The sequence below is a fragment of the Monodelphis domestica genome, chromosome 2, assembly GCF_027887165.1.
Source record: "Monodelphis domestica isolate mMonDom1 chromosome 2, mMonDom1.pri, whole genome shotgun sequence".
Classification (NCBI taxonomy): domain Eukaryota; kingdom Metazoa; phylum Chordata; class Mammalia; order Didelphimorphia; family Didelphidae; genus Monodelphis; species Monodelphis domestica.
Window position 1 is genome coordinate 258,545,043 of NC_077228.1, and position 24,145 is coordinate 258,569,187.

The 24,145-nt window shown below is 39.9% G+C and overlaps 1 protein-coding gene across 3 annotated transcripts in view; it reads right to left on the reverse strand.

Annotated features, from left to right (window-relative positions):
• The window catches only part of DNAH2 (dynein axonemal heavy chain 2), a 149,141-nt gene extending 127,500 nt beyond the window's left edge, over nucleotides 1-21,641 (reverse strand). The window contains exons 1-7 of one of the 3 annotated variants that reach the window (XM_007483167.3): nucleotides 21,138-21,641; nucleotides 19,395-19,538; nucleotides 13,989-14,059; nucleotides 8,730-8,900; nucleotides 7,351-7,579; nucleotides 6,135-6,245; nucleotides 5,208-5,446 (exon numbers count right to left, since the gene is read on the reverse strand). In XM_007483167.3, the coding sequence (XP_007483229.1) occupies nucleotides 5,208-5,446; nucleotides 6,135-6,245; nucleotides 7,351-7,579; nucleotides 8,730-8,900; nucleotides 13,989-14,059; nucleotides 19,395-19,524 (951 nt within the window). In that variant the 5' untranslated portion in view covers nucleotides 19,525-19,538; nucleotides 21,138-21,641. Of the gene's footprint in view, nucleotides 1-5,207; nucleotides 5,447-6,134; nucleotides 6,246-7,350; nucleotides 7,580-8,729; nucleotides 8,901-13,988; nucleotides 14,060-19,394; nucleotides 19,550-19,647; nucleotides 20,966-21,137 lie in introns of those variants that run through there. The other 2 variants (XM_007483168.3, XM_016430831.2) reach the window with 2 other exon arrangements.
• Between the last annotated feature and the right edge of the window lie 2,504 nt (nucleotides 21,642-24,145).

Below are 24,145 nucleotides of genomic sequence, written 5' to 3' on the forward strand. Positions count from 1 at the left end.
CACTTAATTATTACCTAGCCCTTATCACTCTTCTGCCTTAGAACCAATACACAGTATTGATTCCAAAGCAGATGGTTAAAAAAAAAAAAGAATGAAGCTTGCTTCCCACCTCTTGATAAAGAGGTGTTATACTAGCACTGTAGAGTGATTTTTGGATTTTTGGATATGGTCAATATTGATTTTGGAGTGGAAGAACTGGGGAGGGAAGGAGTTAGTGATGGTGATATCAAAAGGAGTCAGGTGCAGAGGGAATCAGTAATGAAGCATTTTTAAAATGCACAAAACAGGCACAACTAGGTAGCTCAATGGATAGATCACTGGGCCTGGAGACAGGTCTTGGATTCAAATGTGACCTCATATATTTCCTAGCTCTGTGACCCTAGGCCAGTCATTTAATAACCCTAATTGTCTAGCTCTTACCACTCTTTTGGCCTGGAACTATACTTTGTATCGATTCTAAAACAGAAGGTTAGGCCTTTTTTTTTTTTAAAGCACAGAGCAGAAGGAGATTCAGAGGGAAACTAACATGCTTAATTTAATGTGTGTGTATATATATATATGCGTATATATATATATATACATATATATGGGGGAAAAAAGATCTGAGTAATGAGATTTGTAGTTTTACATGTAATACTTCTTTTCTGTTCTCTATATGTAGAAATGTTCAAGATTCGTGGTCTTTGTCCACTCCATACTAACAAAAGAATAGTTTATAGAATATTCAATCTTTTTTTAAAGAAGTTAGGTATAAAAGGGAAATGTGCACTAATCACTGACAAATTCATATAAGGAAGAACTAGTCAATCTGTTTTTGGTGAATCCCAACAGAGAATCATTCACAAATTACTATTATAGGAGTAGAAGGAGACTGATTAGTGTTTCCCTTTGAAAGAAAGGAGCTGATTTTAAAAATTAGAAACCCTAATAATCAAGGAAAATTTGCCACTAGACTAACTGAAAGGCTTCTTGAAGTTGGGAAAAGATACTTCATCTATGGATTTAAATCTCTGGCAAAATATAAATCAATCTGAGTTAGAGATTTTCTTGGGAAAGAACCTATATGCCCCTTGGCATATAGAACCAATTATGCAACTGAATTACAATTGCAATGGCAAACATCTAAGATGGGAAAAAATGTGTAATATGATGGAAAGCATCAAAGGGTCAGCTTTAATATTTGTGTGGAATTCTGAGGACAGTAAATTCTGAACTCAAATTTAACAATACCCTTCCAGTATAAATGGGTGGAGCAGCTAGCTAGTGATGTGGATAGAGTACTGGGTCTAGAGTCAGGAAGACTCACCTTCCCGAATTCAAATCTAGCCTCAGACACTTACTAGATGTGTGACTCTAGGCAAGTTTGGCTCAGTTTCTTTATCTGTAAATGGCAAACCAGTCCAATAATTGTGCCAAGAAAACCTCAAATGGGGTCATAAAGAGCTGTACCTTATTGGAAAATGACTAAACACACAACACAAAATAAATGTATGTCCTGAATTTGTCATATGGGAGGATGGCCTACGGAAACAAAGAGTGTTAGCCTGGAAGAAGCAAGCAAATATCTGAAACTATAGTGAAATAGCACAGGAAATAAATTTCATTATGAAGAGTTATTTTAAAATTTTCATTTAAATGCAATTTTAAAAAACGAACACAAAAACCTAAAAATTGAGGAATGAACTAACTTTGCAAAGAGTTGTCAAACCAAGTATAATGGGGCTGGAATACATCAGTATGGGTGATCCTACACCTTGGTCACATCCAGTGAAATGTGCCACCATGCTGATAAATTTGTTGCTTTGGGATGATCTGGGGTGGTCCCATGGTTCCCCATCTGAGTTGAACTAACTACTAAGCCAGGAAGAATGGCCCACTCAGAAGACTTCAAAAGGGGTGACTTCATCTTCTGGCTCCATCTTTCTTTCTATTATCTATTCTTGTCAGGACAATTCAAATCTGGCCTCAGACTAACTATATGATCCTGGGCAAGTCACTTAGCCTCTATCTGCCTCAGTTTCCTCAACTATAAAATGGAGATGTTTACAGCACCTACCTGGCAAGGTTATTTCAAGAATCAAATAAGAAGATATTTGTAAAAGTAAAAAATTAGCACAGGTGCCTGACACATTAGGCATTTAATAAATGTTTATTCCTTTCTCATTCCCCTCCTACTCAAGTCTCACCCTAGAGAGGGAGGGAAGGTAGCTACTGCTCATCCCAACACCATGGTGGCTACAAGAACATAGCAACTAAAGCACATAAGGGGAGCCTTAAGCCTGGGTTTGGGATTGCTTCTCCATTTCATTTCTTCCCTGAATATAGGTCACTGAGTAATGATTCGAAGATGGGCCCTTCCAACAACCCTGGATAGCTGAGTAAGAGCTGATATAACAGGACTTCCAGCAAGGACTAGTCTGGTTGCCTTGTGAGGGGGCCTAAATTGCTTTGAAAAAAAAATAGGAATTTTATTTCTTCCCAAGGAAAAAAGGAAGAACTCCAACTATGAAATCAGATCAGAAGGGCAGAGTTTTTTAGTACAGAGGGAGAGAGAGAGAATACAAAAGAAGGCAAGTAGGGTAATTAAGACACACACAGAATCTCAGCTACTAGGAGAAGATGAATCCAGGGGTCTTTGGGTTTTTCTCCATCTACTGCAGAGAAAGAATAGGAAAAGAAGCAGAGACCTGGGCCAGCTACACATGGCCACCACTGGGCAACCCACAGCAACTAGTGGAGTTTTAGCACAGAAGAGAAAGGCCACTAACAGAAAGAGAAATTACACCCCTGGCTGCCTGGACAGAATGGATGAACCTTGAGGGAGTTAGTTGTTCAGAGAAAGCAGAACTGAAGTGAAATATGAAATACCAATTTAGCAGTCCCACAAAATGCTTCGAGTTGAAGGCTGAAACAGCTTTTTCCCAAAAGTGTCTAACAGTAGCTAAAAGCTTTCTATTGCTGGGGTAACCCAAGTAACTCCTCTCTGGTAGAGATCAGGTTGTAAGGAGTAGGACAGAGAAGGAAAGAGGAAAGCAACCAGCCTCTTTCAACTCTTTTTGGTCTCTTCAGGCTCTCCAGGTGTCTCAAGTACTTCTGGTTTCCAAATTCAAGAGAAGATGGCCAACCCCACTACAGGTCGCCAAAGTTAAAAATAAGACTGGGAAAAATCTGGCATGAGAGGAGCTGATGGACTCCTTGGGTGAAATCTGGGATTCTCTCTCAGTTGCCCAGGGAAAGGGTTCCTTTACTCTGTACTGTCTGGTATATATTCTCTTATGTTATATGTATACTTTCATTTACATTCTGCTACCAATTTGGATAAATGGGTTGGGGTTTTTTTGCTACTTCCCATGGGTGTTCATTGTGGAATTAGTAATTTGTGGAAAGGCTTTCAAGCCTTGGATGTAAAGTTTGGGATCCTCCTTTCCCCACTAAACTAAAAATATAGCTCAAACCTTAAAATCACATCCCTTAGACCAACAATATTCAATGAAGCAGATAGCTATAAATTCAAGTGGTATGACAAATATTATATTTGTAAAGCACTTAGCAATACCTAACACAGAGTAACAGTACCTAGCACATAGTAAGTGCTATGTAAATATAGCATACTGTAGGTGTTATATAAATATGCAAATATATAATATTTTATATATTATATAAATTTTACCTATATTTACAAAAATGAAAACTGCCAGATAGGACAAAGCAAAAATAGAAACAATTCATTTGTTTCAGAAAACAAAGTCAGAGTGTCAAACAAAATTGATGAGTCATATGGGTCTGTTCAACTACTTTTCTTTGTTACAAGTTGAGGTCAGAGGAGTAAGTCAGAAATGACCATGATGTAAAAACAAAATGTAAAAAGAAAAAAACTGAAATTATATAACTACAGGGATACCAAATCTCTGAATCTATGAAAGAAGCAGGCATTCAGATCCCCAGTGAACTGGGAAAATGGAAACCATAGAAAGGGTAGAAATTCTAAGCTACTTATAGAGAACAGATGAAAAAGTTTAAAAAAAATTTTTTTTATTTTGAGAAATATTCCATTTCATTCCTTAGATTAATTTCAGACTTGGCTAGTGAGAAGTTAATCAAAGTTATTTTAGTGCTGCTGTGTCTGAAGCCTACCCATCTACAGGTTAAGAGCCCTTGGCTGGCCACCAAGGAACCAATTGCCACATTGTGAAGATAAAGAGTTCATCTTTCAGGAGTTCCTTCTACAGTCCTACTCCACATCTTAAAACTCCTCTATATTTTCACCCAGCTTCTCCTCTTTTATTTCCCTCTCTACTTGTGTTCTTGTTATCATTCCCTTTTAGGAGATAGCCATTCATTCCCTCTTTCTCTCATCATCACCTTCAAGTCCTCTCAATCTACAAGTTGTTTCCCCAATGACAAAAATGTTTCAGGTCTAACCCATCCTTAAAAATCCCTCCTGTGATTCTACCTGAACAAGATCTCTCATTTCCGTTCAGTACCTTCTGTCCAGTTGTACAGATAGATGCCAGCCTAGATCAGATTCTCACTTTCTCTCACATAGACTATTGTTAAGAGCCTCCCAAGAGGCCTCTCTGCTTCCAGTCTCTCCCCTCCATCCTCCCAACAGCTGCCGAAGTCACCTCCCTAAGGCCCAAGTCTCACCATGCCAATCCCCTGCTCAAAACCCTTTATTCAGCAGCTCCCTCATCCCTTTAGAATAAAATAAAAAAATTATAGAACTTGGAATGTAGAGGCCTCCACATACAATCTTATTCCATCCTACCTTTCCAGACTTATTTCCCATTAGACAGAACGTTCCATCTTTCCATAGATCTGTGAATATGTAGGCTGACCCTCACATCTGGAATCCATCCTCTCCTCTCCTTAGCTTTGCTTCTCAGTATCTGTCCTCATTCCTGGCTTGGCTTAGATGTGGTCTCCTTCACAAAGCCTTCCTTGTTTGTGTTCTTTCCTCTATTTTCCATATTCTAGGTTGATCTAGATTCTCTCTCCCCACCCTGACCCCATAACATAAGCTCCTTGAATTGAAGGCAAGCTCATTTTTTCTCCCTGTCCTAGGTATATCCCCAAATACAGTACCGTGCACTTCCTTGGTATTTAAGGAGTATTTAATCTTACAGAATCTCCCCTCCCATGGGATGTCCCTCTGATCTACCCCAACCCCTCGACAGGCCTCCCCCCACTTTATCTCTTTCCCAAACCTGGATCTGGCGGGCCAGCTTCATAAAGGGACTCAAATAAGTGGACTTGGCGAGACGTAGGATTGACTCAATGTGCTTTACTCCTTTCTTAACCAGCTGTGTACTAATTCCAGACAGGTCCATACATCGGTTCAGCCAGAACTCAATTTCCTCCAGAGGTCCCAGGCTTTCACCAGTATCTACTGCTTCCTGGGCACTGAGCACCTCCTTTATCTGTCGAGTCCAGTGCACCATGGAAGCTAAGAGAGAGAGGACAATGTGAAGAGGAACACCAAGGGGCACCCCAGGACTCCTTCCCTATTTCTACCATCTTTCTCTTCCTCATCAATTTCAGGCATTTCAATCATGTCTGATTCTTCATGACCCCTTTGGGGGCTTTCTTGGCAAAGATACAAGGGGGAGGGGTGGCAGCTGGGTGGCTGAGTGGATTGAGAACCAGGCCTAGAGACAGGAGGTTCAAATCCAGCCTCAGATAGTTCCTAGCTGTGTGACTGTGGGCAAGTCACTTCACCCCATTTCCTAGCCCTTACCACTATTCTGCCTACATAGTATTGATTCTAATATGGAAGGTAAGGGTTTAAAAAAAAGATACAAAAGTGGTTTGCCATTTCTTTCTTCAAATCATTTTATGGATAAAGAAACTGAGGTAAACAGGGTGAAGTGAGTGACCTGCCCAAGGTCATGCAGCTGATAAGTGTTTGAGGCTAGATTTGAACTCAGAAAGATGAGTCTTTCTGATCCCAGGGCTGGCATTCTATCCACTGGGCTACATAGCCCTTCCCTAGGATCCATCCCCAAACTCCTGCTGAGTCTGGCACACAGATACACATAGACACAGACACAGACACAGACAGACAGACAGACAGACACACACACACACACACACACACACACAGATACACACATCAGAATGAAGGTGTTACTTACTCTCTAATCTTTGCACCAGTTCTTTGTCCTTCACTACTACTTCTGGAGGCATGTTCATGGCTTCCATGGGGATATAAAGGACAGTGTGTCCCTCCAGCTTGTACCGGGTATCTGAGGAGGGACAAAGAGGCTGGAACAAAGCTTTCTGGGACTCATGCTAGAGGTGGGGGGGTGGGGGGTGGGAAAGAATGAAGTTAGATGTAAATTGTTATTACATAAAAAGTATGAGAAGTGAAGACCTCCATCGAGTGAGCATATTTTAAGATTCTTCTAAAAGGAAGAGGCAGTAAGGTGGTTCAGCAGAACCAGACCTAGAGATGGGAAGTCCTGGGTTTAAATTTGGCCTCAGACACTTCCTAGCTATGTGACTCTGATCAAGTCACTTAACTCCAATTGCCTAGCCCTTACCACTCTTCTGCCTTGGAGCCAATACACAGTATTGTATTCCATCTAAGATGGAAGGTAAGAGTTTAAGAGAGAGAGAGAGAGAGAGAGAGAGAGAGAGAGAGAGAGAGAGATTCTACTATCAAGGCAAGGAGGCCTCAGGGAGAGAAGCTTTACAGATGAATGTCTAGTTGATGTTTTGTTTTGGTTTTTTTCATGGGATAAGGTTAAAGAATTGCATAGTATCTTCTAACCTCCCTGTTCTGGACATGTTCAAGTCACTCTCTATTCCTGTTTCACAGGTTGTCATTATTCAGTCTTGTCTGACTCTTTGTGACCCCAATTCGGGGTTTTCTTGGCAAATATACTGGAATGGTTTTGACATTTCCTTTTGCAGCTTATTTTACATATAAGGAAACTGAGGCAAATAGAGTTAAGTGACTTGCCCAGGATCACACAGCAAGGAAGTGTCTGAGGTCAGATTTGAACTCAGGTTTTCCTGACTCAAGACCCAGTGTTCTATTCACTGTGCCACCTAGTTCTCTCTAGGAGAGCCACCAAAATACAGCAGTTGCAACAGTGGGCAGCACTTAGATCAGAGAATGTGCTCTGTACACCACTCCAAACTATCCCCAGTGTTGCCCTGCTCCTTATCCCATTCGTGATTATTAAATCTCCTTTATGCAGGAAGCCCTTTAGGGTTTTCAACAATCTCAGGCCATCCACAGTGCAAGTGGTACCATTTCCATTTATGGGCAAGGAAGCAATTTACACCACTGACAAGTAATCCAAAGGACTCAACATCTCCACCTTTCCCATCTTCCCCCCTTACCTGTCAGGCAGGCCAAGAACTTGTGAAGATGGGAAGAGAAGTGGTTTCGGATGCTCTCAGGCCAGCTGACGTTGCTAAATATCTGGGGGGCATAGATTCCATTGAGCAGACGAAGCAGTGCTGGGATGTAGGCCCCTCGGACTGTCCCATACTGCACAATTATCTCAAAATTACGGGTAGTGATGGGAATTGGGGCCTGTCGAATGAAGTAGGTGATCTGGTTCTGGGTCTGCAGGAATGGGAGCAGGTTAGAACTTGGCCTCTACACATTACCCCTATCACCAGTTAATAGCCTGTATTTGTAAAACCCAAATTCATCCTACTAGATTTTCAGGGTGGGACTAAGAAATTGGGCCAAATTTCCAGAATTCATAGAGAAGTAATGGGTGATAGACTCATCCAAAGTTATTTGATGGAAAGATTTTCAACTATAGAGAGAACAGGAAAAAAAGAACCTAAGAACCAGAGAGTATGGTTGCCACACAACAGAAGAGACTTGATTAAAAAAATTTTTTTTATTTTAAATTTTTAAAAAAGAGGTTTAAGGGAACAGCTAGGTGGCTCAGTGAATTGAGAGCCAGGCCTACAGACAGGAGGTCCTGGGTTCAAATTTGACCTCAGACACTTCCTGGCTATGTGACCCTGGGCAAGCCCCCATTGCCTAGCCCTTACCACTCTTCTGCCTTAGAGCCAATGCACTGTATTGATTCTAAGATGGAAGGTAAGGGTTTAAAAAAAAAGGCTTAAATAATATTAGGGAATATTTTTATATAATAACACTTGTTACTAATAATATTATATGTATTTAGATAGCATATTTTTTACATGTTATATGTAATATATTTATATATTGTATATTATAGAATTATAATGTAATTATAATAATATACTATTTATAGAGTACATTAACATTTATTAAATAATTTTCCCAACAACTCTGTGGTGGTGGTGGTGGGGATAATGCAAGTATTATTATCTTCATTTTACAAATAAGGAAACTGAGGCCCTCAAAAGTTAAATGACTTTTGTAGGATGATAGAGCTATGTCAAATCCTGGGATTCAAACCCAAGTCTCTCTTAACCCCGAGTCTGGCACCCTATTTTCTATTTTCCATACAGTCATTTCCCACATAATTATTAATAATCATTGATGAAGATTAACAATTGCAACTCAAAATGGATAAAATGAGGCAGAGAGGACTACAATCATAAAGAAAAAAGGTAAGTAAAGATCCTGCAACTGATTGTGGCTAGAGCTAGATAAGTCACAACCTCTCTCTGGGCCTCAATTTCTTCCTCTGTAAAACATAGAGAACAGGCCATCCAGGGATACTGAAGTCCCTGCCAGCTCTGTGACAGTCTACAATTCTATAACATACCTGAAGAGACATCCCCAATTCTAGCTTGAGTCCTGCACAGGAATCAATGAAAACAGTGATAATAGGCTCTAAAGGTTCCTGTATAAAGTGATCTAGGGTGAGATCATGCTCCTCTGTCCATTTAGCATCTGCCAGGCCTGTCAACACAATTCGACTTCGGAAGAGCGACCTCTGTCAAAGAGAAAGGACAAAGAGATCTAAGATGACTCCTTAAGTTCATCCCACAAATGATTTGAGAAGGTTTGTGCAATAGAAATGGAGGAGTCTAAATTGATTTAAGCTGAAGAAAACAAGGTAAAGAAGAAACAGATTTCTAGTCTTTGAAGCAATCCTGAAGGAACAGATATTTAGGATTGACAATAAATTACTATCTATAAAAGCAATGACAAACTAGAAGGTGTTACAGAGAAAGACTTGGCATAATATTCTCCAGAGATTTTCCATTTATATCTATAGATATTCAATATAATAATTCAACATAATAACAGCTACCATTTATAGAGCAGTTTGTGGTTTATGAAGTGTTTTACGATGTTCCTCATAACAACTCTGGCCTTCTAGGACTGGTTATTAGCCCCAATTTACATATGGGGAAATTGAGGCAGATAGGGGCTAAGTGACTTCCCCAACGTCACACAGCTAGTAAGTGTCTAAGGCCAGATTTGAATTCCTGACTCCAGGCCTGTTACTCTCTCCACTGAGTCACCTGGCCATCAAAAATTATACCAGTAACTTTTGACATAAACAAGATAGCTGAAATATAGGAATGTCTAGGCTGTCTACCTAGATGAGTTAAAAAAAAAAGCTCTCATACACTGAGTGGGTTAACATATTTTTTTACTTTTTTAACTATCTTTTTTTCTTGGCAACATAGCTAATATGGAAATATGTTTTGCATGACTTCATATATATAAGGAGTATAACATTGCTTGCCTTCTCAATGGGAGGGGTGGGAGAGAGAGAGAATTTTGGAATTCAATATTTTTAAATGAATGTTAAAATGTTACCATAAGGGTCCATGATATTGAAAAAAGGTAAGAGATCTTCCTATGGATAGATGAAAAGAAGCAAAATGGGAGGTAGAAAACACGAAATTCAATGTCCATTTTGGAGTAGCTAGATGGTGCAATGGATAGAGCATTGGGCTTGGAGTCTGGATGATTCATCTTCTTGTGTTCAGATCTGGTCTCAGACACTTATTGATTCTATGACCCTAGGCAATCCGCTTAACCCTGATTGTCTCAATTTTCTCATCTGTAAAATGATCTGTAGAAAGAAATGGCCAACCACTCCTGTATCTTTGCCAAGAAAACTCCAAATTGGGTCATGAAAAGTCAGACATATCTGAACCACAACAAACCTTTCCCATTAGAATATGGGCAGGGACTGTGTCTTTTTCCTTTTTTCCTATCTTTAACATAGTGCCTGGCACATAGTAGGTGCTAATAAATGCTTATTGCTTTCCTTACCCTAAAAATGGAAATAATACCTCAACTACCTATCACACTGAATGATTATGTGACAAATGAAGCAAGGTTTTTTTTTTGTTTTCAATTCTTTTCTTTTTTTTTAATATATATTTTAAAATATATTTTATTTGATCATTTCCAAGCATTATTCGTTAAAGACATAGATCATTTTCTTTTCCTCCTCCCCCACCCCCCTCCATAGCCGACGCGTAAATCCACTGGGCATTACATGTTTTCTTGATTTGAACCCATTGCTTTGTTGATAATATTTGCATTAGAGTGTTCATTTAGAGTCTCTCCTCTGTCATATCCCCTCAACCGCTGTATTCTGGCAGTTGCTTTTCCTCGGTGTTTCCACTCCCATAGTTTATCCTTTGCTTATGAATAGTGTTTTTTTCTCTTGGATCCCTGCAAATTCTTCAGGGACATTACACTGCCATTAATGGAGACGTCCATTACGTTCAATTATACCACAGTGTATTAGTCTCTGCTTACAATGTTCTCCTGGTTCTGCTCCTCTCACTCTGCATCACTTCCTGGAGGTTGTTCCAGTCTCCATGGAACTCCTCCACTTTATTATTCCTTTTAGCACAATAGTATTCCATCACCAACATATACCACAATTTGCTCAGCCATTCCCCAATTGATGGGCATCCCCTCGTTTTCCAGTTTTTGGCCACCACAAAGAGTGCAGCTATGAATATTTTTGTACAAGTCTTTGTGTCCATTATCTCTTTGGGGTACAGACCCAGCAGTGCTATGGCTGGATCAAAGGGTAGATATTCTTTTGTCGCCCTTTGGGCATAGTTCCAAATTGCCCTCCAGAATGGTTGGATCAGTTCACAACTCCACCAGCAATGAATTAATGTCCCTACTTTGCCACATCCCCTCCAGCATTCATTACTTTCCTTTGCTGTTATGTTAGCCAATCTGCTAGGTGTGAGGTGATACCTCAGAGTTGTTTTGATTTGCATCTCTCTGATTATAAGAGATGTAGAACACTTCTTCATGTGCTTGTTAATAGTTTTGATTTCTTTATCTGAGAACTGCCTATCCATGTCCCTTGCCCATTTATCAATTGGAGAATGGCTTGATTTTTTGTACAATTGATTTAGCTCTTTATAAATATGAGTAATTAAACCTTTGTCAGAGGTTTCTATGAAGATTGTTTCCCAATTTGTTGTTTCCCTTCTGATTTTAGTTACATTGGTTTTGTTTGTACAAAAGCTTTTTAGTTTGATGTAGTCAAAATTATTTATTTTACATTTTGTGATTCTTTCTATGTCTTGCTTGGTTTTAAAGCCTTTCCCCTCCCAAAGGTCTGACATGTATACTATTCTGTGTTTACCCAATTTACTTATGGTTTCCTTCTTTATGTTTAAGTCACTCACCCATTTTGAATTTATCTTGGTGTAGGGTGTGAGGTGTTAATCTATTCCTAGTCTCTCCCACACTGTCTTCTAATTTTCCCAGCAGTTTTTGTCGAATAGTGCATTTTGTCCCAAAAGCTGGGACCTTTGGGTTTATCGTATTCTGTCTTGCTGAGGTCACTTTCCCCCAGTCTATTCCACTGATCTTCCTTTCTGTTTCTTAGCCAGTACCAAATTGTTTTGATGACTGCTGCTTTGTAATATAGTTTAAGGTCAGGGACTGCAAGGCCCCCATCATATGTGTTTTTTTTCATGAAACAAGGTTTTTAAAAATAAAATGCTCTGACAATTTTAAAACATCATATGAATGTCAATATTGTTGTTAGTGACTGTCTGCTTTGAAATTCCTGAAAACCATAAAATGGGTCTAAATTGGGATTTTGCTTGAAGTAACAGGTATATATGAGTAATCTTTGTTAATCCCCTCACCTATTTGGAATGCAATGTTTAAATTATCTAGCATCAGAAAGGGAATGAGAGAAGGGCTATAAGGAAAGAAGGAATGAGAAAAATCTTAAGTATGAAAGTAATGGAATGTTAATGTGCCATAAGAAATGTCAAAAATGGACATTTTCAAAGGAAATTGGGAAGACAATTATAAAATGATGCAGAGTAACAAGAACAGAAGAAGTAACAAGTAAAAAATAACAACATAGAGAAAAGTACTCTGGTCAATGTAATGCTAGACCAGGAGTCCAAGATGAAACATCCACTCAGATCCTCTCTCTAGAGACTAAAATGCAGAAAGAAATATTAATTTGTTTAGACATGGTTAATGTGGGAATTTGTTTTGCTGGATTATTCATGTTTGTAAATAGGGTTGGTTTGTTTTTTGTTGGTTTGTTTTTTAAATTTTCTCAAAGGAGGAAGGTGTAACGGGAGGCATAAATTATAAATGTTTATAAAAATTAAACTTTGAAAAACAATCTAAGAAATTAAGATATTCAGGTCACATTTAAGTAGTTTGAGCAAATGATCTTTAATACTTCTGACAAAGTTTCTCTTAGTCCACCTGTTACAAAGAAAGGGAAGAGATAGCAACAGAGTACACCCATTCTTTACTTAGAATTTCCCACTACCAAATTATTCATGATTGTTTCAACAAACTAAATCTGTGAAAACTAGGGAGGAAAGGATATTAGAGAGAATTCTACATGGAATCAACATTCTTCTATAGGCCTTTCCACACTATCAACATTTATGAAGCTTATTTCATCTCTGTGGGGAGATGAGGGGCCCAAAAGTTCCCACAAAGCAAAGAAAATGGGTTGACACCAGGAAAAGGAAAGGCCTGTCTTTGAGATTACAAGTTTTTGTACCACTGCACTTCAGGTAGGGACCTCCAGATAATCACATGGGGGGAATGGGGCAGCTACTAGAGCCAGACAAAGCTGCTTAGATCAAACTAATATTTCCTATTCATTATGTGGACATTTTTTGACAGCTGACTTTGGATTAGGGAGTGCTTGACAGTAGTGATCTGCATCTTTGTGGTAAGCAGGATCACAAAAGTCACATGGAACACCTGGAAACTATTAACCACTGTGAATCTCCCTGGACAGTAAGCCCAAGCAAGGGATGCTCTTCCCCACACTACCCCTTCCCTTGTTTATACTCTGGGTTGTGGGTTCCAGATCTAAATTCTTCTCCCCTTATTCCTTTTCCTTATCATGTGGGTGAGCATGGCTCAGGAATTGACCAGCCAGAGGGTAAGCCAGAGAATTTCTCAGAGAAGGATGAAAGCAGAGGGCTCCACTTAAGAGCATTAACATTTTCACTTTCATTTTCTATAAGCCATGTGGCCATGATATGATTAAATTCTTATGTCCTATTGGATGTTGGCATAGATAACTAAGAGAGGAGATTCTAGGAATAGAGCAGAGTTATCAAATTCCACATTTTGAGCAGTATATAATATATTCCCTAGTTGAAGTTCAAAGTTTCAAACTGTTCAGTCATGCACAAGAATATCATCTAAGCATTGCAGTGATAGACCAGGAGTCCAAAAGACAAGATGAAACATCCCACTTACTGCCTGACAGAGAAAGGTGATTGAACTTAAATTACTTATTTGCTGGTGCTGAGACATTATCAGTTGGAAATAAAGCTGGAGGTCAGTCAGGGATAACATCTGTCTATATATAGCCTTGGCTACTCTAAGTACAACCCAACTAGGGAGATGTGGGAACCAACCCGAGAAAGGAAGAACTGCTGAAGTTAGACTGAAAGTCTCCTAAAAAGAAAGACTAATGAACATTAACAACAAAAAGTATTCCCAACATTTGATACTTTTGTTTCAATCCTTGTATTTCTTCAGACAGATGGAGGAATATTGAACTCAATGGGGTCCTTCAACTTACCACATCTCCTATTTCTTCAAAGAATTCTTCTTCGATTATTTCTTCTTCTTCTTCTTCATCTTCATGTTCATCTGAGGGAAACCACAAAAGTATGAGAGGGGGACAACTAAGTGGCTCAGTGGATAGAGTGTGAGACCTAGAGATGAGAGGTCCTAGATTAAAATCTGGCCTCAAATACTCTCAATCTGTGTAACCCTAAATCACTTAGCTCCCATTGTTTAGCCTTTTCACTTTTCTGCCTTGGAATCAATACAATTCCAAGACAGAAGGGGGGAAGGAGAAGGAGGAGGAGGAGGAGGAGGAGGAGGAGGAGGAAGAGAAAGAGAAAGAAGAAGCAGCAGCAGCAGCGTGGTTTGAGACATCCAGCTTCTCATTCTCCATTCTGGATCCAATCAAAATCCATGAGAATAGTTCCATGGGCCTCAAAAGTCCTGCCTTAGGAATCAGTTCTGCTCCAAAAACCCCAAGCATTTTACAACCATTCCCATCTCACTCCTATCAACTCTCTCTTGGTTGTCAGTCTCAAAAGTTTCTATTTATCTCCCTTTTGATTGTTCGTTACAAAGGAAAACCAAATTGATCTTATTCTTATTAATCTTATCTTATTTGAGCTCCCTAAAAATAGTCTTATACAGAGACACACAGATACAGACAGACACACACACACAGAGGGTAGAGGCTGAAACTTCTTGTCCAAAGGCAAGAAATTGGCAGAAAGATTTCAACTAGAGAGGAAATTATTTTCCAGTCAGGTGAAGACAACTAAAGTCAACAAGCTATACTAGACAATTAATGTTAGGACATACAAGTAAGAGATGTGACTCTTGAGGGTCAGTACAGTATTATAGAAAGAATAATATGGAATTGGAATAAACATGGGGAAAGTTGGGAAGGAGAGACTGCTTCAAGAGGGAACTGGAGTTCCACATGGAGTGAAGGTAGTCAATGAGAAGAGTGTAAAAAATAGACTCAAACTCACTCCATTCCCCAGGAGTCCTTGCTAGCTCCCAGAATGCCCTCTAGTCTCACTGAATTCTCACCTGGGACGAGAGCAAAATTTTATTTAAAGGGTCTTCCCCATAGGCGGGCTCAGGCTTTTGGACTTCCTTTTTGGAGCACAGGAGTCTCTTCCATGATGTGAGGTTATCTTGTCTAGGCCTCTGGCCTAGGCATTTGTTTTTTCTTATCCTGTATTTTCTTTAATCCTTAATCTCTAATAAACCTCTAAAAATATAATACTCCTTGCAGAGAGAAACTAATTTCTACCTGCCTCAGTCTCCCCTAAATTTTAATCTTTACAGTTGGCGACCACGAAGGGACTTAATAGCAATGGGCTGTTTAAAAGGATGCCTTTTGACTGTTCTGGTAATTTCATTGATTTCACCTGTGTGCCAGAAGAAAGATTCAGCCCAAAGATTCAACTTTGAAGGGGCAAATGGGTGGCTCAGCAAACTGAGAGCCAGGCCTAAAGACATGGGGTCCTGGGTTGAAATCTGGCCTCCGATACTCCCCAGCTATGGGGCCCTTAAACCTCATTGCTTAGCCCTTACCACTCTGCCTTCTGATAATAGACATTTAAATGGATAATTAAAAACAAACAAACAAACAAAAGAACCCCAAGGAACTTTGAAGAGATTAAAGGCTATATTCTAAGGCATTTCAGACTCCAATGGTTTATAAAAAAATATCTGTATTCTATTGCATTTTTCCTGATTGTTTTGTTTAAGATATAACTTTGTGATTTTAAGTTCATATATTACTGGATTCAATATTATTCTGCTATACTGTTCATTTAATGTACTGAGTTTTAAAATTCTGTTGTTTTTCCCCCATAACTGTGCTGAACAAATATTATTGAATAAGCCCATATATGAAAAAACAGCTTTTTTCTATTTTGCTGAGGATAGATGGACTTCAGAATTGGTTACAATTGCTATAACAACCTTGGAAGATTTAATGTGCTAAATATCTCAAATGATTTTAAGGGTTTTTTAAATATGATTTTTGTAATTTTTTTTAAACAATCTCTGGTCATTTTTGCCTGCCCCTACCACAAGGTAAGGCCCATTACAGTAGCTGAAGTGAAATACATTTTATAAACCCCAACCTTCCTGCATTTCTAAATATGTGAATGGAAGTTGGGCAGTTAATCTCAGGGCATCTGTATCCCTAAAAAGCCTCCAAAAAAGGAGCATCTTTTATTTATACTCTTCAGCTCACTACTTAACTTCCACCAGAATGATCTCTAGATTTCTTGATTATGTTCTCAACCCAAGATAAGTTTTATTTTGTTTAAAAAATGTTTATTACCAAGGTTGAAAGATTGCTATGATTGTGGAAACTTATGACAAATATCCATCAATTCATAGGTTTTAAAATGCCATACAGCAACTTATGTGAAATATGATAGTGTGATTGTTTGCTATTGTAATTAATTGGGCTATTGAGAATTTTGGGGATATTGAAACTACATATTTGTACTACTGTTCAATTCATTTCCCTTCTACTCACAGTGGAGCATGGCCACATGAAGAGGAAATGGATCTCATTTTTTGGTGAGAAAGCCTTGTATTTTATATTTTCTTAGCTGACACAGAGTGTCAATGATTATAAGCTACATTTTTGAAATTTTTTAAAGCTCTTTTATTATTTTATTTTTCTTGCATGTGCAATATCTTTTTCTGTTTTTTTATTTTTTTCTCTCTTTTTTTTATTTCAAGCACATGTCACCACCATTAAGATTTTCTTTAACTTTTTGGTTTTTCAGTACCACAAGTTTAAGATACATTTGCCAATGCATACCCCCAAAAAAGCTTGTGACTATAAAAATGATGCCACTATTTTAAAAATTATGGGACTTTGCTTAATGATTCTGTCTGATTCCAGGACAAGATATACACATAAGAGCCATTGCACAGAGCCAAAGAAAACCCAATTCAGGATGGATTGATGCACTTCTAGACCAATACAAAAGTCTTGAACCTAGTGTGAAGACTCGAGGTTACTGTGTTTAACATTGTTAGACATAGGCTTTCCTTGTGTCCACACTCACTCTGAAAATACTCACAGACGAGTATTCCCAAACTTGGCTCCTACTTGGCTTCTATAATCTGGTCCCCTTTTCTGCCTTTCATAATGTGGTACCTTTCTGTAGTCCTGGCCACTGACTGGGTAAATGCATCATTGCTTCAATCATTTTAATTGGGTCCTGATTGAAGAACCTGTTATAGATTTATTTTTCTTTTACTTGGAATTTTTACACATAAGACTTTGATAGTCTATATTTTCATCCAGAAATTTTTTCTTTTCTTTTGGATTTTTCTGATTTTTTTTTAATTTCTCTTACCAATTGATTCATATACCTCATACCTCAGCCATGCATCCCTAAGTGATCCTTTTTTTTTCAATCACCTTCTTAACAGGGGGAATGTAAAAATATCATTATTTAAATTGCAAAGTTTAAATTCCTTTTGAGAAGAATTTTAGGTAAAGAAGATGCTACCTCTCTGAATCCAGAACTGAACTGTTGGAGAAGATATCATGAAGAAGCCTCCAGACCAGCCAGCTGCACAAAAATTGAACTTTGGGTGTAGTTGATTGAACATTTATTTGTATGTATACTTTTATGCCAAAGGGGACTGCCCCCCTAACTGTCTTTCTGTCAATGCGTCCAGCAATTATTTGTTTTTTTGTTTTTCTCTTATCCTCAAATTACTGTAATGTTTAAGTTGATTATATTTTCATGATCCTTTGGAAAAAAATTAATTTTTTTCAAACGCTCAAATGGGGGAATGTAAAAAATAGACTCGAACTCTGGACTCCATTCCCCAGGAGTCCTTGCTAGCTCCCAGAATGCCCTCTAATCTCACTGAATTCTCACCTGGGACGAGAACAAAATTTTATTTAAAGGGTCTTCCCCGTAGGCGGGCTCAGGCTTTTGGACTTCCTTTTTTGAAGCAGAGGAGTCTCTTCCATGATGTGAGGTTATCTTGTCTAGGCCTCTGGCCTAGGCATGTGTTTTTTTCTTATCCTGTATTTTCTTTAATCCTTATTCTCTAATAAACCTCTAAAAATATAATACTCCTTGCAGAGAGAAACTAATTTCTACCTGCCTCAGTCTCCCCTAAATTTTAATCTTTACAAGAGAAGTGAGAGAAGAGTGTTTTAATCTTTGCTCTATGGACTAGATTGGGCCTTTCCAGGTCTAGGGAGGCTAGGAAAACAAAGTCAATTCCAGGATTGCTTTGGATGTTTTAATCCTTTCAGATTTAGTAGTTAAGTTTACTCCCTTCCACCCTTCCTTAGATGGGCTCCCATATCTCCTCAGCAGAGTTATTATTTCTAAAGACTATTGAAGCTCTAACAGGACTATATCTCTGATTGTTCCTTTCATTTAAGGTCTCCAGCTTTTTTATTCCTGAAAATATCAACCTCAGGGACCAAGGATATTTTAAACTGCTTTCATCTGGACAAAAAGAATGAGAATGCAAATTATATTCTTACATATTTTCCAAGTCCCTAAACCCTAGGACAAAATACTCATTTGGACTTAACCCACTGCCACTGGCCACACTGGCTCACATCCTCAATATAGGCCTTGATACACAGAATCAGCTACATTGTAGCATCTACAAGTCTATCCAGGAATCCCAATCCAGAAAAAGTGGTACACTACTAGTCATTATTTCCTGCCTCCCATATCTAGGAAAGAAGACAGGAAGCAATCTCAGCCCCCATCTCCCTTCCCTTCTTCCCTCCATGCTAATGGTGTGGCTTTCTCTGCTGCCTCCTGCCTCTAGCCCTACATCCCTGACAAGGTGGGGGGTGGAAGGTAGCAGAGCCTGGAACAAAAAGAGAGAGGCAGCTCAAAGTCTCAGGATTTGGGAGGGGTGGCTGTGGAGGGGGCAGTGAACAAAGCAGGCTGGGTTTCCATGGTAACAGGTTTAATGGGAGAAAAGAAACACTATTTGTTTTGCCACCAAGGGTGGAAATGGAAAAAAAATGAGAAAAAGGGAAAAAAAGCTCAGGCTGTCTTCAATGAGGAAGACGGGCCTAGGAAAAGAAGAGCTTGAACTCCCCACAAAAAGCTATAGCTGGCAAGTTCTTAGCACATTAATAGGAAAATTAAGGGAGACAGAGAGATTCCAAGGAGGCTATCCAAGAGAAAGATTTTGGTATGTCTAGGATTCTGATGAAGTCAGGACTCAATTACTCATTGTTCAAGCCTTCATTTAGTTCTTGCTTTTCCAAAAACCAAAAATTTCTTGTTCCTGTTTCCTAGCTATTATCCCTAATAATATATCCCTAAATTCAAACTTTCCACCTTCATGCTCCCTAATCTCCAATTCTCTTACCAATATTCCCTCCTAAAGAGGTAACATGGCCCTCCCAAATATGTAAACATACCCTCCACAATGGAAATTTCCTCCTTGGGAAGCTCCGGTTCTGGGATTGCATTTGTCCAGGAACTTTGGCCAGACTGGACTGATGACCGAGAAGCCATTCGACGCTTCCTATCAACACTGACTCTGGACATGGTGCAGGTGAGACCTGGAGAGATGCTACAAATTATAAATGGCTAGCTGGATCCTTCCTTGAAACTCAGTTTTCCAATATAGTTCTGTTGTTCACAAATAAAAATTAAGCCACTATGACATACTGTACACAATTATGTTTTAGCTGGGGAGCACCAATCAATTCAAAATATTCTGTGCCCAGGATTGCCAAACTGCATCTCCCTTTCTTAAGGATGCCAGTTTCCTCCAGGTTAAGGGTTGAAGTTAACCTTCACTGGATGTCTATCTAAGGCCTCTTAAAGAGATGGGTTAGGTGGAAGTCTCTCTTTTTTTCGTCAATTCCATATGCTTGACCAGAGGTACTGAGAAGGTGGGATATCTAGGAAAGAGTAAATGGTTTGTTGATACAATTATCTGTATCTCTCACCTCTCCAATTCATTTGCCTTAATTGAGTACAAAGGGAAAGGGAGAAAGAAGAGAAATCAGGAGTTAGTCCCTCCTTTTAACCAGTTCCCAATGTATCAAATAACTGAGTTTAAAACTTAGGATGGTTTTTCCCCCCATCTTTAGCTATCGTTCTGCCCCAAGTTGTTTTCCTTTAAGGGTAAAAATGATGAGATAGTTGTTTTCACACTAAAGTCTCAAATTCCTCTTAACAACAAGGAAAAGCTAGAGGTCTGAGTGAGTGAATTTTCTCTTTAGTGAATAGTTCCTTAGCACAGTTGGTCAATTAATCATAATAAATGAGGAAAAGGATGCTATCTGCACCGAAAATAGACTCAAACATTACTATCAATAGCAAAAAGGCTGGAGGTTAATCATCAAGGTCTTCCTAATCACACTATAGTAATGGTTATTGCATCTTCTCTCTTAAAGAGAGGCTTTTAGATTTTAGATTTCTCCATAATCCCTTTGAATTTTCAGTGGAGGGGAAATACTCAAAAGACTGATCAGTGGGGGTAACAAAAACATGTAAAAAGGTTAGTATTCTTTGTCTCCTCGTTGAACATCTATTGAGCAACTTGGCTTCAGTACTTCAAAAATCAACCTCACAGAGCCACCTGTTGCTTTCCTGCCTCTTCCCTCAGAAGGACTGATCCTAGGTTTTGAACTTCTGATCTGGAGGACTAGTGCGGTACTCCAAGAGGAAGCAATCTGTTAAATCTACATATCAATAAAAACCAACTTCCCAAATGGCAATTTTCTTTGCCATTCCCCAGTGAGATCTCATTCCACTTCAAGCCTAGTATCAGTCCTGCTCCATGTTTCTGGGCTCAATTACTAGTCCCCACTTAGAATTTACTCTTCTCCTTAGAAGTGCTTCACTCCATTCCCTGCTGAAGACCTACGATCAGAGATTAGGTCTGCAAAATGCTTTGCAAATCGATGTCAATATCAATTTTTGTTCTTACGACCCAAGAAAAATGTTCTTTCTTCAAAACCGGCCATTTCAAGAAAGAAGGTCATCCCCCCTTTAAAACCCTTTAAATACCCATTCCACCCCCCACCCCCCGCCTCATTCCCTTTGGCAATTCCTCCCTCCCTCCCCTCCCTTCGGAATTCCCACATCCAGAATGACCTCTGCTCCCCATAAGTGCCTCCGACACCCCCCCCCCCCCCGCCCATAGTTACCTTCACCCTTTGAAAACTATTTTCCCTTCCCACCCTTTCACCGGCAAACAGTGTTGCTCCGATTCGGAGTTAGCCCCGCGTGGCCAGGGCCGGCGCGCGCACCCACGCGTCGCCATGACAACCTCTCCCCTCCCCCCCTTTCCCTCCACTGGGAGGTTAGAGCCCGGCCCCGGGAATGGGGCGGGACCACAGCGTGAGCACTCAACGACCCGGGAGCAAGAAGAAAGAAGGGGGCGGAGTCGTTCCCTCCCCAGCGCCTCCTACACCGCCCCCCCAACACTTAGACACCCTCCTAGGGGCTTAAGCTCTGGGGGTGTGCGGGTAATTGTGAGGAGTGAAATATACAGGTCCCAGAGGAACAATGAAACCCTCTCCCTCCGCCCCCCAGAGTTTGTAGGAACTCGTGTGGGAAACCCCGGCGCCTGCCCACTGGGCTGGCTGCTCCCTGAGGCAAAGCTGACTGCAGATGGCGCCTCGACTCCTGGGGACCTGCTACGCTGCAAGACTCAAATCTCGCCTCACTTCCCCGGCCCGGGATTTCCAAACGGTCCAGGCTCCCTCTGGGTCTGAAGGAAAACCTGGAGCCGAAGCTCTCCTATCCGTTCCCTTCTCTTCCTCCCTACCTTTTTTTTTTTCTGGACCGGAGTCTAAGACTCAGAGAAAAGGAGGGCGGGGTGGGGGGAGGAGGAAGAGAAGGGTAACTGGATTCCCGGGATGGAATATGGATTGGATTTAAGCTTGAGGGCTCAGTGGGAAGGAATGTATATGGGTCTGGAAAATCAAAGTGCGTGTTATGGCGGGTGTGGGGGCGGGGGGGGGGAGAGGTTGAGATTGGACTATTGTGGAAAGGTGGGACTGAGTCTTTACCCCTTTCTTCCAGGTGGAACAATGCTGGGATTTGGGGAGGGGGAAGCAATTCCTCTAAGGACCCCCTCCCCGGGGGAGGGGTGACTCTTAGAGGAGCATTATGCCCACTAGAATCTAGGAGAGGAGGGTAGGGATGCAGTGTCGTTGTTTTTCTTTGCTTTTGAGGAGAGAAAGCAAAGCCTTAAAGGAATCACTGGCACTAGGTTGGGGGTAGTAAGGGACTGGGGGAGGGAGGAGAGGAGAGGAGAGGAGAGGTGTCCATGCTTCTCCCTTCTCTGGTTTTCCATCAATAGTGCCTAATTAAGACAAAGACTGCTGCAAGCCCACTGATTACATTTCCATGAGGAGCTGAGCTGATGACATTTTCTTTGCTGAATGGGAGGGGGGGTTAGCGGGGAGCTGGCACCTCAGCATCCCCTTCTCTGGTGCCAGCGTCGTGGGGGCTGCTCTTCACACCTGGCAGGCTCTCAGATTCTCATTATGCCAAAGTCTGCCTTGGTAAAAAGCAACCGACCCAGGCAAAACCCAGAGTGGGAGGAAACTGCGTTTTTGTGGTATGCCTCACCCTATTTGAGATCATGCTTCTTAAGAACCTTAGACCTCATCAATCCCCTCCTTAGCAGAAGAACTCTTCTACTTAATGAAGAAAATAAATATGGGCAAGTTCTGTGGGCTTCTCCCATTCAACATGTCATCTGCCATGAGCACCCTAAAATATCTACTCCACAAGTCAAATCTTTTATTCATCATCTAACTCCCTTTCTCTTTTCTTTGGATCTAGTCTATGAAAATGGGGGATATCCTTATCCTTGGGAAGCCCAACCTTTCCTTGTGCCTTTGATCTCATCCTTTCTGTCTCCTAGAGATAGAACTTGGGAGTCTCTGAACTTTTTTTTTTAAACCCTTACCTTCTGTCTTGGAGTCAATACTGTGTATTGGCTCCAAGGCAGAAGAGTGGTAAGGGCTAGGCAATGGAGGTCACACAGCTGGGAAGTGTCTGAAGTCAAATTTGAACCCAGGACCTCCCATCTCTAGGCCTGACTCTCAATCTACTGAGCCACCCAGCTGCCCCCTGAGTCTCTGAACTTTTAAAAAATATTTTGAAAACTATTTCAAAGTAATTTGTTTCCTTTGTAATTCTATGAATTTTATGCATTCAAAGACAGTATTCTGAGAATAGGTACATAGACTTCTCCAGACTGCCAGAGGAGTCTATAACCAGAAAAAGGTTAAGAATCCCTATTCTAAAGCTCTCCTCTTTGATTATGTCCCCTCTTCAATGACTTATTATCAACTGACTCCTTCCCTGTCTTCAAACATATTCCAATTTTTTTTCCAGCCTTAAAAACTTCCCTTGATTACAACTATATCTGTTCTTCCTTTCATAACTCAATTACTAGTAAATATATAGGTGCCTTTTCCCTCCAGAAAAGCACAAAATTAGTTTGTAATTTAGACATTAAGGTGGATGAGCAAATTAGTGGGACACAAAAGAAATTATCTGTCAGAGGTGTAACTAGGGGGAGAGTTCATGACCAAAGAAGAGAAAGAGAGAAAATGGATAATTCTGATTGCATAAAACTAAAAAGGTTTTGTACAAACAAATCCAATGCAGCTAAATTTAAAAGAAAACACGCAAACTGGAAAATATCAGTTTAGCAAGCTTTTTTACTGATAAGTTTCATTTCCAAAATAAATAGGGAAATGAGTTAAATTTTCAAGAGCCATTCCTCAATTCATAAATGGTTAAAGAGTATGTTTTCTGAGGAAGAAATAAAAACTATCAATAGTCATTTTTTAAATGCTCTAAATCACTAAAAATTAGAAAAATGCCAGTTAAAACAATTTTAAAGTATCATATTGATTCAAATGACAAAAAAAAAATGAATTCTGGAAGAGCTATGTGAAAATGAGTATACTAATGCATGGTTCATAAAGTTAGAACTAGTTCAACTATTTTGGAAAGCAATTTGGAACAATGTCCAAAATGACTACTAAACTGCACAGACATACTGCTTCTAGGATATAACCCAAAAAGGGAAAAGAAAGAGGAAAAATACCCATAGGTACAAATATACAGCAGATCTTTTTGCAGTGGCAAATTGGACATTGAAGAGATGTCCATCAATTGGGGAATAGCC